The sequence below is a fragment of the Colobus angolensis genome, unplaced genomic scaffold, assembly GCF_000951035.1.
Source record: "Colobus angolensis palliatus isolate OR3802 unplaced genomic scaffold, Cang.pa_1.0 Scaffold546, whole genome shotgun sequence".
NCBI lineage: Eukaryota > Metazoa > Chordata > Mammalia > Primates > Cercopithecidae > Colobus > Colobus angolensis.
The window spans coordinates 904,881-917,505 of NW_012118999.1; the positions used below are offsets into that span (position 1 = coordinate 904,881).

General features: G+C 40.7%; 1 protein-coding gene across 1 annotated transcript in view; it reads left to right on the forward strand.

Moving 5' to 3' along the window:
- SGTB (small glutamine-rich tetratricopeptide repeat (TPR)-containing, beta) overlaps positions 1-12,625 on the forward strand; it is a 61,608-nt gene that overhangs the window by 1,214 nt on the left and 47,769 nt on the right. Inside the window, exons 2-3 of the mRNA XM_011961298.1 lie at positions 1,063-1,184; positions 10,738-10,841. Coding sequence (XP_011816688.1) covers positions 1,085-1,184; positions 10,738-10,841 — 204 coding nt within the window. The 5' untranslated portion in view covers positions 1,063-1,084. The remainder of the gene's footprint in view (positions 1-1,062; positions 1,185-10,737; positions 10,842-12,625) is intronic.

Genomic DNA, 12,625 nt, shown 5'->3' on the forward strand with positions numbered 1-12,625 from the left:
GACCGAGGCCCGCACTGGCACTCGCTGCACACCGGGCAGGGCCGAGGCGAGGCGGGGTGCCCGAGGGAGGACGGGAGGGAGGGGTAGCTCGATGCGCTCTGGGGAGAGGAAGGGGGAGAAGCCTGGACGAGGCTGGGCATCTCTTTCCCTCTTCGCACCCCCTTTTCCCAACCCTTTCTGTTTTTACCTTCTGCCCTGGGGCCTTATTTATTGCTTGTGACCCCGTGGCCTAGAGGCTGACATCGCCTTTAAAATAACTACACAAATAATAAACATTATAGCGGCGGGTACCACACCCTGGCTTTGAATTAGGGAACCTAGGGAACAGATGGATGATGCGATTTAGTGGAAATCAGCCATGAATGCCGGCTGGCCCTGCGCCACTGTTTGGATGCGATAGTATTCCATGTGAATGAACATGACCGGGAGCTTCCAGCTTGTCCACGAGAGCATAGCCTCTGCAGGGAGCGCCGGTCGACTTGTAGTATCTCATCGACTTGGGCAGCGATGTCCTGACATGTCTGCTGATTAAATAGAAATGCCATTTTTATTAAGAACGACACCAGTTGAACAACCTTTCGCGAATGTGTTTCCTCGTCAAATAACTCTCAACCTACAGAAAGTAGGTAGTGTACATTATTAATACTTTTTTTAGGTCCCATGAAATAGAGGAAGATGCTTGGTTATAGATCAGCTTTTAGTCAGCAGTATGAAAGCCTCTCAACTTAGCACTGAGGCCTTTAGGGGATTTCTGTATGGTTAGATACTCAGTGACAGTCTAAGCTTATGCTGTACTTGTTTTGAAGACATTTTTACTTATTCCAAGATTTAACATACTCTTATACCACTGGGTATTAATGAAAATATGTAATAAATTACCTTCACAATACTTTGTGCTCTCCTGAGTCTTAAAAAAAAAAAAAAAGATGAAAGGTCATACAGTTTTGTGTTTTGTTTTTACCTTTAATACAGTTTATAATCCGTATCATCTTTGTAATTTATGACTTTTCTGATTGATTCTTCAGAATAACTTAGTTCAGGGTTTTCATTTTTCTTATCAAGGAAAAGTGTTTAAGCTTCTAAAATGTCATCTATCAAGCACCTGGTTTATGCAGTTATTCGTTTCTTACGGGAACAAAGTCAGATGGACACTTACACCTCGGATGAACAAGAAAGTTTGGAAGGTATGCATCTGCTCTTTGTGTTCATTTATATTATAATTATAAACGAGGACTAAAATAGCTGTAAGCCCAACTTGATGATCTATTGTAACAAAAATCAGAATTTTCTTTGATCTTTCAAGGAGAGACCTGACTATAAGGTTATCGTATTTCCATTTTCTGAAGCTTGTTTTATTTAACAACAAATTAAGAGGACTATTGTTCATTTATTGAACAAATACTAAACGTCGGAAGTATGCTGTTCACATTATAGGCAATGTTTTCTTCACAGCAACTGTTATGTTAGTATTATTCCCATTTAACAAGTGAGAAAATGAAACTAGGACCAGACTTGGTAGCTCATGCCTGTAATCCCAGCACTTTGGGAGGCCGAGGCTGGTGGGTCATTTGAGGTCAGGAGTTCGAGACCAGGCTGGGCAACATGGCAAAACCCTGTCTCTACTAAAAATACAAAAAGTAGCCAGGTGTGGTGGCACTTGCCTGTAGTCCCAGCTACTCGGAAGGCTGAGACAGGAGGATGGCTTGAACCCAGAAGGCAGAGGCTGCGGTAAGCTGAGATTACATCACTGCACTCCAGCCTGGGCCATGAGGGAGATCCTGTCTCAAAAAGAAAAAGAAAAAGAAAATGAAACCAAATAGCATAACCAGATAACACAGCTGATATGTGATAAAGCTGAGATTTAAAGCCTGGTTAATACTCTGAAGATCTTGTTGTCTGCATTTCCTAATAGGAAAGCATCCAGTTTAGAAATAATATATAAAAATACCTAAGTCATTTTAATAGCACTATGTAAAAGTCTAATAATTATACCACTAGTAAGATCTGACCAGTGCCTAATTTGGAACTTGAAATGAGAGCATTTCACCTGTGTTTTACATTAACTTTAATATTGGCTTCAGTAATCTGTAAAGTTGAACAGGACGTAGGTGATGGCATCGTGTGTTTCCTCGACACCATCTTTGTTCTTCATGTTTATGTGTTACAAAATTTAAATTCAATACAACCATAACAAGGTAGAATTCGGAAGATGGGTTTGTGGATGTTCAGTGAATCTGGTGTCCCTGTGGCCTAAAGTCTTTTATTTATTTATTTATTTTTTGAGACAGAGTCTGTCTGGCTCTGTCACCCAGGCCGGAGTGTAGTGGCACGATCTCGGCTCACTCCAACCTCCACCTCCTGGGCTCAAGTGATCCTCCCACCTCAGCCTCCCAAGTAGCTGGGACTTCAGGAGTACACTACCACACCTGGCTAAGTTTTTTATTTTTTTTTTGTAGAGACAGAGTTTAGCCATGTTGCCCAAGCTGGTCTCAAACTCCTGGGCTCAAGTGATCCACTCACCTTGGCCTCCCAAAGTACTGGAATTACAGGCATGAGCCAGCCCTCCCAGCCCTCAAGTCTTAATTATTGCAGTAAGAGTGCATTTGGAAGAACTTAATAAATAACAGTATAGTTTAAATTTCCCATCTTGAAACTGCTTCTATAATTTCAACAAGCACTTCCCTGTGAATATGCTTTTAGGAGGTGGAGATGAAAATTGGGCATTTGCTCTAAATCTGCTTGCAGTCTGGTTAGATGATGTCTTTCCAGGTGGCAGTGAGAGGAGCAGGTGATGCACAGTTGGAGAACATTACCATCAGTCCATTTAATGTTAAGGTCTTTTTGTTCTCCTTGATGATTAGACTATGTGAAGATACAGTTGATTGGTTATCTAAGGAGAATGTTAGTTATGATTGCTCTGTAGCAAACAGATAAATGCAGTCATTTAAGAAAAAATGTTTCTTTTCTAATCAAAGGCAGCATAAAAGTTTTAAGGGCCAGAAAGAAAATTGAGGGTTTTTTTTTTTTTTTTTAAAAAAACCAAGATGTTATGTCCTATTTTTAGGATGGTATTCAGCCAAAAATATGTGCCTTCAGCTGTTTGTTATATATGGCAGTCAGAAAGGGTGCCAATTGTTTTTGACTGACCCCTATTTTTGACTCTGTGAGTCTAATTTAATCGAACATGAAATCATGTGGAGGTGTCTGCCCACCTTCTAGACATTTTTAAAAGCCCTGGGAAAGAAGCCTCAGTTCTTATACCAGCTTTACCACTACTGTGAAGCTGATGTATCATCAGCTTTGTCTTGCCATCAGATTATGTCACCTACTCCTCAATTGTCATCTACTGACATTTGCTTCATTCCTTGACTAATTGTGGTTCCTGCTCACTGTCACTCTCTCTAGCACTACTCCTATTTAGTTCTTGGCAATTGCAATATACTGATAGATGATTATTTTAGTTCCCTGGCTCTCAGTTCTTGACCTCGTCCAGTGATCTCAAACACTTGATCATATTCTAGATCAGTGGTTCTCAACTCGGGGATGATTTTGCAGTATCTGGATACATTCTGATTGTCACAACTGGGTGAGGGGGGTGGCTAGTATTACTGGCATCTAGTGAGTAGGTAGAGGCCATGGATGCTGCTAATGCACAGGACAGCCCTTCACAAGAAGAAATTACCTGATCCAAAAGGTCAGTATGTAGAGATTGAGAAAGCCTTCCCTAGACTTAATCATTACCAGAGTTGCATTCCTCCCCTAATCTCTGTCCAAAACATTTCACTTCCTGACTACTATTGCCTATCCTTCCAAGCTCACTCCCTCTAGAATCCCTACTCCAGCTATTCTTTGACCCAACCAATACCTCCAGTCTGTTCATCCCTCACCTTTTCCCACACCTCTTGTTACTCATCTTAAATTCCATGGTTGATAATTACAGTTATTCCCTCGTAACTCTTTCCCTTTCTTGCAAAGCCCAACTTTGTTTAAATCCAGCTCTCTACCTACTCTGTGCCCACCTACTCACACCCACTCATGTATATAGATGGAGCAAAACACACAACTTTGCTGACTAGTCCCACTTGAAATTCATGGCTCTGAACTTCAAGCAGCCCTTTAATGCTGTCAGGCAATCACACTCTCTGTTCCAAGTTCATTCGTACATTTATTTTCCTAGATGACCATTTTAACACTTTCTCATATCTTCTCAAACCCTCAAACCTCTTTCACTGTCCTCACTTTTAGTTGGTTACCTTGCTTTCTACTCCGCCAAGAAAACTGAAATAATAAGAAAATAGCTGGGTATGACAGCACTCACATACTCGGCCTGCCTGCCTGTTTGCCTAGCTATTACCATAGGCGGACTATTCACGTTCCTTTCTAAATGGAACCCCTCTACTGGTATACTAGATCCCATCCTGTCTCACCTACTCCAGGATATCACTCTAGTTATTTTTTTTTTTATCTTATAAAATTTACATACTCTACTGGATCATTTCCATCATAATATAAACTTACCATTATTCTCCCTTCTTCAAAAAAGCAAAAATAAATAGCAAATAATTATTTTACCATACTACCCCCAACCCATTACTGCTTAATTGTATGTCTCCCTTTGCAGCAAAACCATTTGAAAGAATTGTCTATGCTTGCTTTCTCCAAACCCTCTCCTTCTATTCTTCTTAAACCCATTCTGATTAAGCCTTTGCCTCTCTCTCTCAATCTATACCACTCTCATCAAGGTCATTAGTGATTTCTGTGTTGTTTAATTTAATGATCAGTTCTTAGCTTTCATCTGAGTTATTAGCTGTCATTGATAATTTTTTTTGTTTTTTTTTTTTTGAGACAGAGTCTCGCTCTGTCGCCCGGCCTGGAGTGCAGTGGCCGGATCTCAGCTCACTGCAAGCTCCGCCTCCCGGGTTTACGCCATTCTCCTGCCTCAGCCTCCGGAGTAGCTGGGACCACAGGCGCCCACCACCTCGCCCGGCTAGTTTTTTTTTTTTAGTATTTTTTAGTAGAGATGGGGTTTCACCGTGTAAGCCAGGATGGTCTCGATCTCCTGACCTCGTGATCCACCTGTCTTGGCCTCCCAAAGTGCTGGGATTACAGGCTTGAGCCACCGCGCCCGGCCAATAATGTTGATGGTCATTTCCTCACTGCCCCCAACCCCACCCCCAGTGTATTTTATTTAGTTTCCAGGATACCTCATATTTTCTTGGCTTTCTTATCTCATTGTTTGCTTCTTTTCTGTCCCCTTTGCTGGTTCCTCTTCTTTTCCCTGACCTGGCGTACCCAGGATCCGCTGCTTGATCCTCTTGTCTTCATTATCTATACCCATTTCTTTGGTGATATCATTCAGCTTCTTAGCCTTAAATACCCCGTATCTATATGCTGTTTCCCAAATTTGTGCCCTCAGCTCAGACCTTTCTCCTGAAGGTCTTCTTATATATCCAAGTACCAAGTAGATATCTCCACTTGCATGTCTAATAGGCATCCCAAATTTAACATTGCCAAAACCGAACTTCTGATTCCCCCACCCAAAATCTGTTCTATGTGCAATTTCCCTATCTCTGTTTATGGCAGCTTCATCTTTTCTGTTGCTCAGGCCAGAAACTTGGGTATCATTCTGGACTCTTCTCTTTCTCAAACACTGTAACTAATCATTCAATAAATCCTGTCAGCTACACTTTCAAAATATGTCTAGAGTTTGACATCTCTTATCATCTCCACTGATATCACCTCTGGATAGAACTAACTATTTCTTGGCTGTTTTAGTGTGGCAGCCTCTAACTGGTCTCTCTGCTTCTCTTCTTGCCCCTCCGTTGGCTGTTGCAAACACAGGCATCAGGGATCTTTACGAACAGAGTATGTCAGTTTCTATCATTTATCTACTCAAAACGTGACTTAAGTAACATGACTCCTCATGTTACTTAGTCATTGTTTAAAGGATCTATATAATTTGACTTCTGTGACATATTTTTCACCTCCTCCTCCCCTTTCTCATTTGGCTTCAGCCATATTAGCTTTCTCTTTATAAATGTACCATATCCTCTTGCCTATGGGCTTTTGATCTGGCTGGTTCCTCTGCCTGGAATGGTCTTCACAGATAATAGTTTAATAACAATTAATAATAATAACACTCCCATCTCCTTCAAGTCTTTTTCAAATCTCTTTTCTCAGTAATGCCTACTTTGAACTCTCTGTTAAGCCTTCAGCTGTGGGCCAGATGTGGTGGCTCACACCTGTAATCCCAGCACTTTGAGAGGCCAAGGTGGGCAGATCACCTGAGGTCGGGAGTTTGAGACCAGCCTGGCTAACATGGTGAAACTCCATTTCTACTAAAAATAGAAAAACTAGCCAGGCGTGGTGGCGCACGTCTGTAATCCCAGCTACGCAGGAGGCTGAGGCAGGAGAATCGCTTGAACCTGGGAGGCGCAAGTTACAGTGAGGCAAGATTGCGCCACTGCACTCCACTGGGCAACAGAGTGAGACTCTGTCTCAAAACAACAACAACAACAACACCCTGCAACTGCTTTTTGCATAACTGCCCACACTCTCCATCCTCCTTACCCTTTACTACCTGTTTATTGTTTATGGTACACCTCTCCATCCCCTACTAGGAAGTAAACCCAAGAGGTTAGGGATCTTTTCTGTTTTATTCACTGATATGTTGAAAGTGTCTAGAAAAATTCTTGACACATGATAGGTGCTTAATAAATATTTGTTGAACTGAATCCAATGGTCTTGGGCATTTGCCTTAGTTGGTTTGGATCTTAGTTTCTAAGTCTATTTGGTAGACATACTTGCCTCCTTGCAGCCAATATATTTGTGAAGAGAATCTGAATCAGTGAATGGCAGCTACATAGCATGTGAAAACTTTTGAATTGAGTGTTATACAGATGGGATGTGGTATTACTGAATAGAATTCTTCACTCACCTTTTTCTATCAGTACCAGACTATTTTTGTTTGGTGTTACAGTGGAACAATAAGTATATATAATATTTCTTTAGATTTTGTGACTTATTCCTGAATGTCTATTATTTTAAATAGGAATAAATAGGAATAGGTTCTTCTAAAAGGAAGATCAAATGTCATAATCTCTTTGATAAATGAGAATCTTGAGGTAAATGTAAGTTAAATTGTTGTACCCAGGTTATTTAATTTTTTCGGCCTGGATCAATAAGGATAATGAGACAGTCTTGAGTTCCAAGGCTGTGGTTAGCTTTGTTCACTAAATCATATGCCTTTCTAAATATGTGTTATTGTTGAACACTATACATTTTGGCAACTAGGTTTACTTATCAAAATAGAATTGCGTTTAGGAAAAAAGAAAAAAAAGCCACTTCCTTTAGGGATACTTAATTGTATCTAGTATGTGCTAGATCTGTGATGTGAGGTTAGTGGCAGCAGAGATAAAGAAGGTGTACTGGACTGCCTTAAGAACATAGGGCATAAAATACCTCAGAGTTATCACATGGACTTTTCACCTGTCAGTGTTTAGCTCTGAAGTTCCATAATTTAGTGTTTTGCTAGGGGCTTGGTTGGGTACTGTCCATCTTTTACAAGGCTGTAAATTAATTTTTTTTGGTGGGGAGGCAGATAAACACTCTCTTCCACAGATTTCATTGTTTTTATTTCCTCCAAATTCAAATGTGACTTTCACTGCAAAGAAGGCAGTAGATTAAGTTGATTGAGCGTCTACCTTTGCCAGACCCTGTTAAAGGGGTCTGGCTGGCAAATAAAGACAAATAAGATGTAGGCCCTGCTAGGGATAAAAGACTTTAAGGAAAACAAGATATAGACTGTTTAATATGGGAAGACAAACATTTAAGTGCAATAATACAGTGTGATAAGTACAATAATGGAAACATGTACAAGCCACATGGCAAAGTATAGGAAATGACCAATCTGATCAAGAAGACAGGATGTTTATCAAGAATAAATATATACATATACATACTTTTTTTTTTTTTGAGACGGCGTCTTGCTCTGTTGCCCAGGCTGGAGTGCAACGGCACGATCTCAGCTCACCACAGCCTCCGCCTCCCAGGTTCAAGTGATTCTCCTGCCTCAGCCTCCCGAGTAGCTGGGATTACAGGCGCCCGCCGCCATGCCTGGCTAATTTTTTTTTGTATTTTTAGTAGAGACAGGGTTTCACCATGTTGGTCAGTCTGGTCTTGAGCTCCTGACCTCAGGTAATCCACCCTCCTTGGCCTCCCAAAGTGCTGGGATTAGAGACATGAGTCACTGTGCCTGGCCACATACATTATTTTTATTATTACTACTGTTATTATTTTAAATAGCAGTCTTCGTGGCAATGAGAGCCTATTTTCTTGTGGCCCAGTGTTTTAAGTGCAAGTACAACTGCTTGGTAGGAATAGAAAGGGAGAGAATAGGGATGGGTCAACAGTAGTAGGGCTTGGTAGGAATAGAAAGGGAGAGAATAGGGATGGGTAAACAGTAGATTATTTTGTATCTAAAAGACCCTTTGACTTTTTATCATTGGTAATTTAGTTTCTTATTAAATCCTTCTCTAAGGAGAATTGTTCTGTGATTACTGAAAGTAATAGTGTTTCTTTTATGACAGAGGTAATTTCCCCAGGACTGCAATTCATACATAATGTATCTTTTAAAAGTCACATACAAGTATAAGGGAATCTACTCCACACTGTCTGGAAATACACTGGGCATTTTGGGTACATTCTCATCTCATTGAGCCAGGAGTGAATTCCTTTCCAAAGGTGAGCACTGTCAGGATGAGAATCTGCTTCCCTTCCCCTCAAAGGGTAATTGTAGAGAGGAACTATTAACTACCTGCTCCCATTTTCTCGAATCCCAAGTTTTCTCTCTAATTCATTCTCAATGTTCCTGCCAGACTTTTAGTTCTAAACATAATTTAGTTATGTTACTTTCCTTTACTAATTTATTTAATGGCTCTCCATTTGCTCATTTCTTGAAGTCTAAATCTTTTTAAAAATGCCATTTCAGGTGGCTTGTCATCTACACAGACTTCTTTTGTTTTTTGAAGACAGAGTCTCACTCTGTCACCCAGGCTAGAGTGCAGTGGGGTGATCTCGGCTCACTGCAACCACTGCCTCCTGGGTTCAAGCAATTCCCATGCCTCAGCCTCCTGAGTAGTTGGGATTACAGGGGCATGCAACCACGTCCGACTAATTTTTATGTTTTTAGTGGAGATGGGGTTTCACCATGGTGGCCAGGCTGGTCATGAATTCCTGACCTCAGGTGATCTGCCTTCCTCAGCCTCCCAAAGTGCTGGGATTACAGATGTGAGCCACCGAACCTGGCCTCTAATGACAGACTTCAAACATAATCCCTCACCATGTCTTTCCATCCACTGTATACCCTAGCCATACCAACCATTTATTTTGTATACAATAAAAATAGACAAGGCCCCTATCACCATTTAACATGCTTTATATTTTGCTTATATATGTTGTCTTCCTTTATTAAAATATAAGCTTTATCATATAGACAGTGATTTTTTTGTTAGGTTTATTACTGTTTCTCTACCACCTTAGACCAGTGCCTTACACATAGTAGGCACTTGGCAAATTTGCATGGATGAATGAATTTTTAAAATCTATCTTCACATGAGTACACCAGGATTAATATTAAGTGCTTCTTCCTATGTGCTGGGGGCTATGTTCTGTTACTATTAGTGTTTTTAATTAATGGAGAATTCGGTTTCTCACATTTTTTTTTAAAAAAGAGAATATTTTAGGGTTGTAGTGAGAGTACTTTTTTTGTTTTGTTTTTGTTTTTGTTTTTTTGAGATGGGATCTCAACCCAGGCTGGAGTGTAGTAGTGAGATCTTGGCTCACTGTAACCTCCTCTTCCCAGGCTCAAGCAATCCTCCTACCTCAGCCTCCCGAGTAGCTGGGACCATAGGTGTGCGCCACCATGCCTGGCCAATGTTTTGTATTTTTGGTAAAGATGGGATTTCTCCATGTTGCCCAGGCTGGCCTTGAATTCCTGAGTTCGGGCAATCCACTCTCACTGGCCTCCCAAAGTGCTGGGATTACAGGCGTAACCCACCACACTTGGCTAAGTTGTTGTTATTAATGACTTGCTCTTTCTTTCTGGTAGCCTTCAACAAGAATATGATGTAATACATATATTGAGAAATTATATTCTAGACAACATTTTTCCTTAAGTGAGGAATAAGAAATCAAGTTGTTGCCAGGTGTGGTGGCTCATGCCTATAATCCCAACACTTTGGGAGGCTGAGGTAGGATGATCACTTGAGCCCAGGAGTTTGAGACCAGCCCTGGCAATGTGGCAAGACCCCGCCTCTGCAAAAAAATTTAAACAGTTAGCATGTGGCTCATGCCTATAGTCTCAATTACTAAGGGAGCTGAGGCGGGGGGATCCCTTGAACCCAGGAAGTCAAGGTAACAGTGAGCTATAATTGTGCCACTGCATTCCAGCCTGGCCACAAAGCGAAACCTTGCCTCTCAAAAAAATTAGGAAGAAAGAAAGAAAGGAAGGGAAGGGGAAGGGAGAGTGCGAGGGGGAGGAAGGAAGAAGGAAAATCAGTGTGTTTTCCTTCGATAGCTAGTCTATAAACAAATTTCTTTGCAGCTGAACCAATGTTTTCCTTATGTTCTGTGATCAAAATACTGAATTTCCATACATTGCAGTTCTATCAGAAAAAAAAAAAAACTTGTTTTTTTTTAAATTGCTAATTGTTTTTTACTATTAAAATTTATTTTAAGTTGCAATTCAGTGCTTGGAGACAGTTTTTAAGATCAGCCCAGAAGATACACACCTAGCAGTTTCACAGCCTTTGACGGAAATGTTTACCAATTCCTTCTGTAAGGTATGTTGTCATTATTTTTCTCATTATTAACTGATATAAATATGACTACAATTTTATGTTAATAGGTTGTTAATAGTTGAGGGGCCAGGTATATTAACTTCATCCTGTATATAAGGTAAATTGTCTATATGGATATAATTGGATGTCTAAAATGTAACTCATTTAATGTGCTTTAGATTTTCATCTTGATAACTATTTTCATCTTCTCACTTTTTATATTTAATGATATGTATTAGTGGACTTTTAAGTTCTTTACAGTATCTGAGTATTTTTTTTTCTTGAATGTCATTTCAATGAATCTGAGTATTTTTTGATTTCCAACATCTGAATTGATGTTTCCCTAAAACGTGGAATATAGCTTTAAAAAGTTTTAATGTCTAGGAAGCAGCCATGTGGAAATAGATTCATCTGGAATTGAATCATCGTTTCTGAAGCAGAAGTCATCAAATTTGCCCATTGATGGGGCTCTTTAAAACAGGGAAAGGTTAAGGGTCACTGGGCAAAACTAAGACTGAAATCCAAGTTTGCTGATCCCTGTTCCTGAGGACTATTTATACATGGTCTTGGGTTTCTGGCCTTTTCAGGAAACAGACCATAAGACTGAAAAATGCTAAGGTTAGTGAGTTTAGGGCTCCCACGTGTGGGTTGAACTCCCACTTGTTTCTTTGTTTTGTTTTTTTCTGAGGCAGGTCTCTCTCTGTCACCCAGCCTGGAGTCTAGCGGTGTGATCATGGCTCATTGCAGCCTCAACCACCTGGGCTCAAGCAGTCCTCAATTCTCCCACCTTAGACTCACAAGCAGCTGGGACTACAAGCACACACCACTACACCCAGTTCATTTTTGTTTGTTTTTGTTTTTTAGTAGCGACGGGATCTTGCTTTGTTTGTTTTGTTGCCTGGGCTGGTCCTGAACTCCTGAGCTCAAGCCATTATCCTGCCTTGGCCTCCAAAAAGTGCTCAGATTATAGCCGTGAGCCACCACACCTGGCCCCACATGTTTCTTTATGACATTTTGGTGCCTCATGGGCTCCTTTTGTTTTTCTAACTCCATACTTGAGCTTTAGTATATAATGAAGAATTCTGGAGTGAAGCTGAAACATATCTTGCACACTTCAGTCTGGAGTGGACATTGCTGACAATACCATACTTGACTGGATCCTCCAGGCTCTGTTTCTAGAACTTCTTGGGAAGAGGTTGTTAGAGTTGCAATGAAGATGGCAACTTGGCAGTAAATCATTCCCTTTTATTACACTTGGGAGAAAAATAATGCACTTATACATTAATTCATCAAACAGATGAATTCTTATTGTGTGACAAGATATAAGGAGATAGTAACATTTATCTCTGTTCCTCATCAAGGAACGCCCTTTTTCTTCTCTTTGGTGATGGTGGGCTGTGGTTCTTTCATTGACTGGGCCTGTGGCCCCCTCAGGGAACCCTGTTTCAGTGGCTAGATATGGTTATGGCTAAAGCAGACCTTCTTTACTGTCAGATATATGAGGCCTGTGCTTGAGACAGTTTTAGATCTGCTCACTCTTTAGCTACTGTCACCATTGACTTAATACTGAAGATATTAGAACTTCTTTTTTTTTTTTTCTTCTCAGGAACCTCTAATTGACTTTTACCCTCTGTTTGAATAAAGCTTTAATTTTATTTTGCTGTATCTCCCTGATTGCATTTAATTATAAGAAGTTTGGGGGCCGGGCGCGGTGGCTCAAGCCTGTAATCCCAGCACTTTGGGAGGCCGAGACGGGCGGATCACGAGGTCAGGAGATCGAGACCATC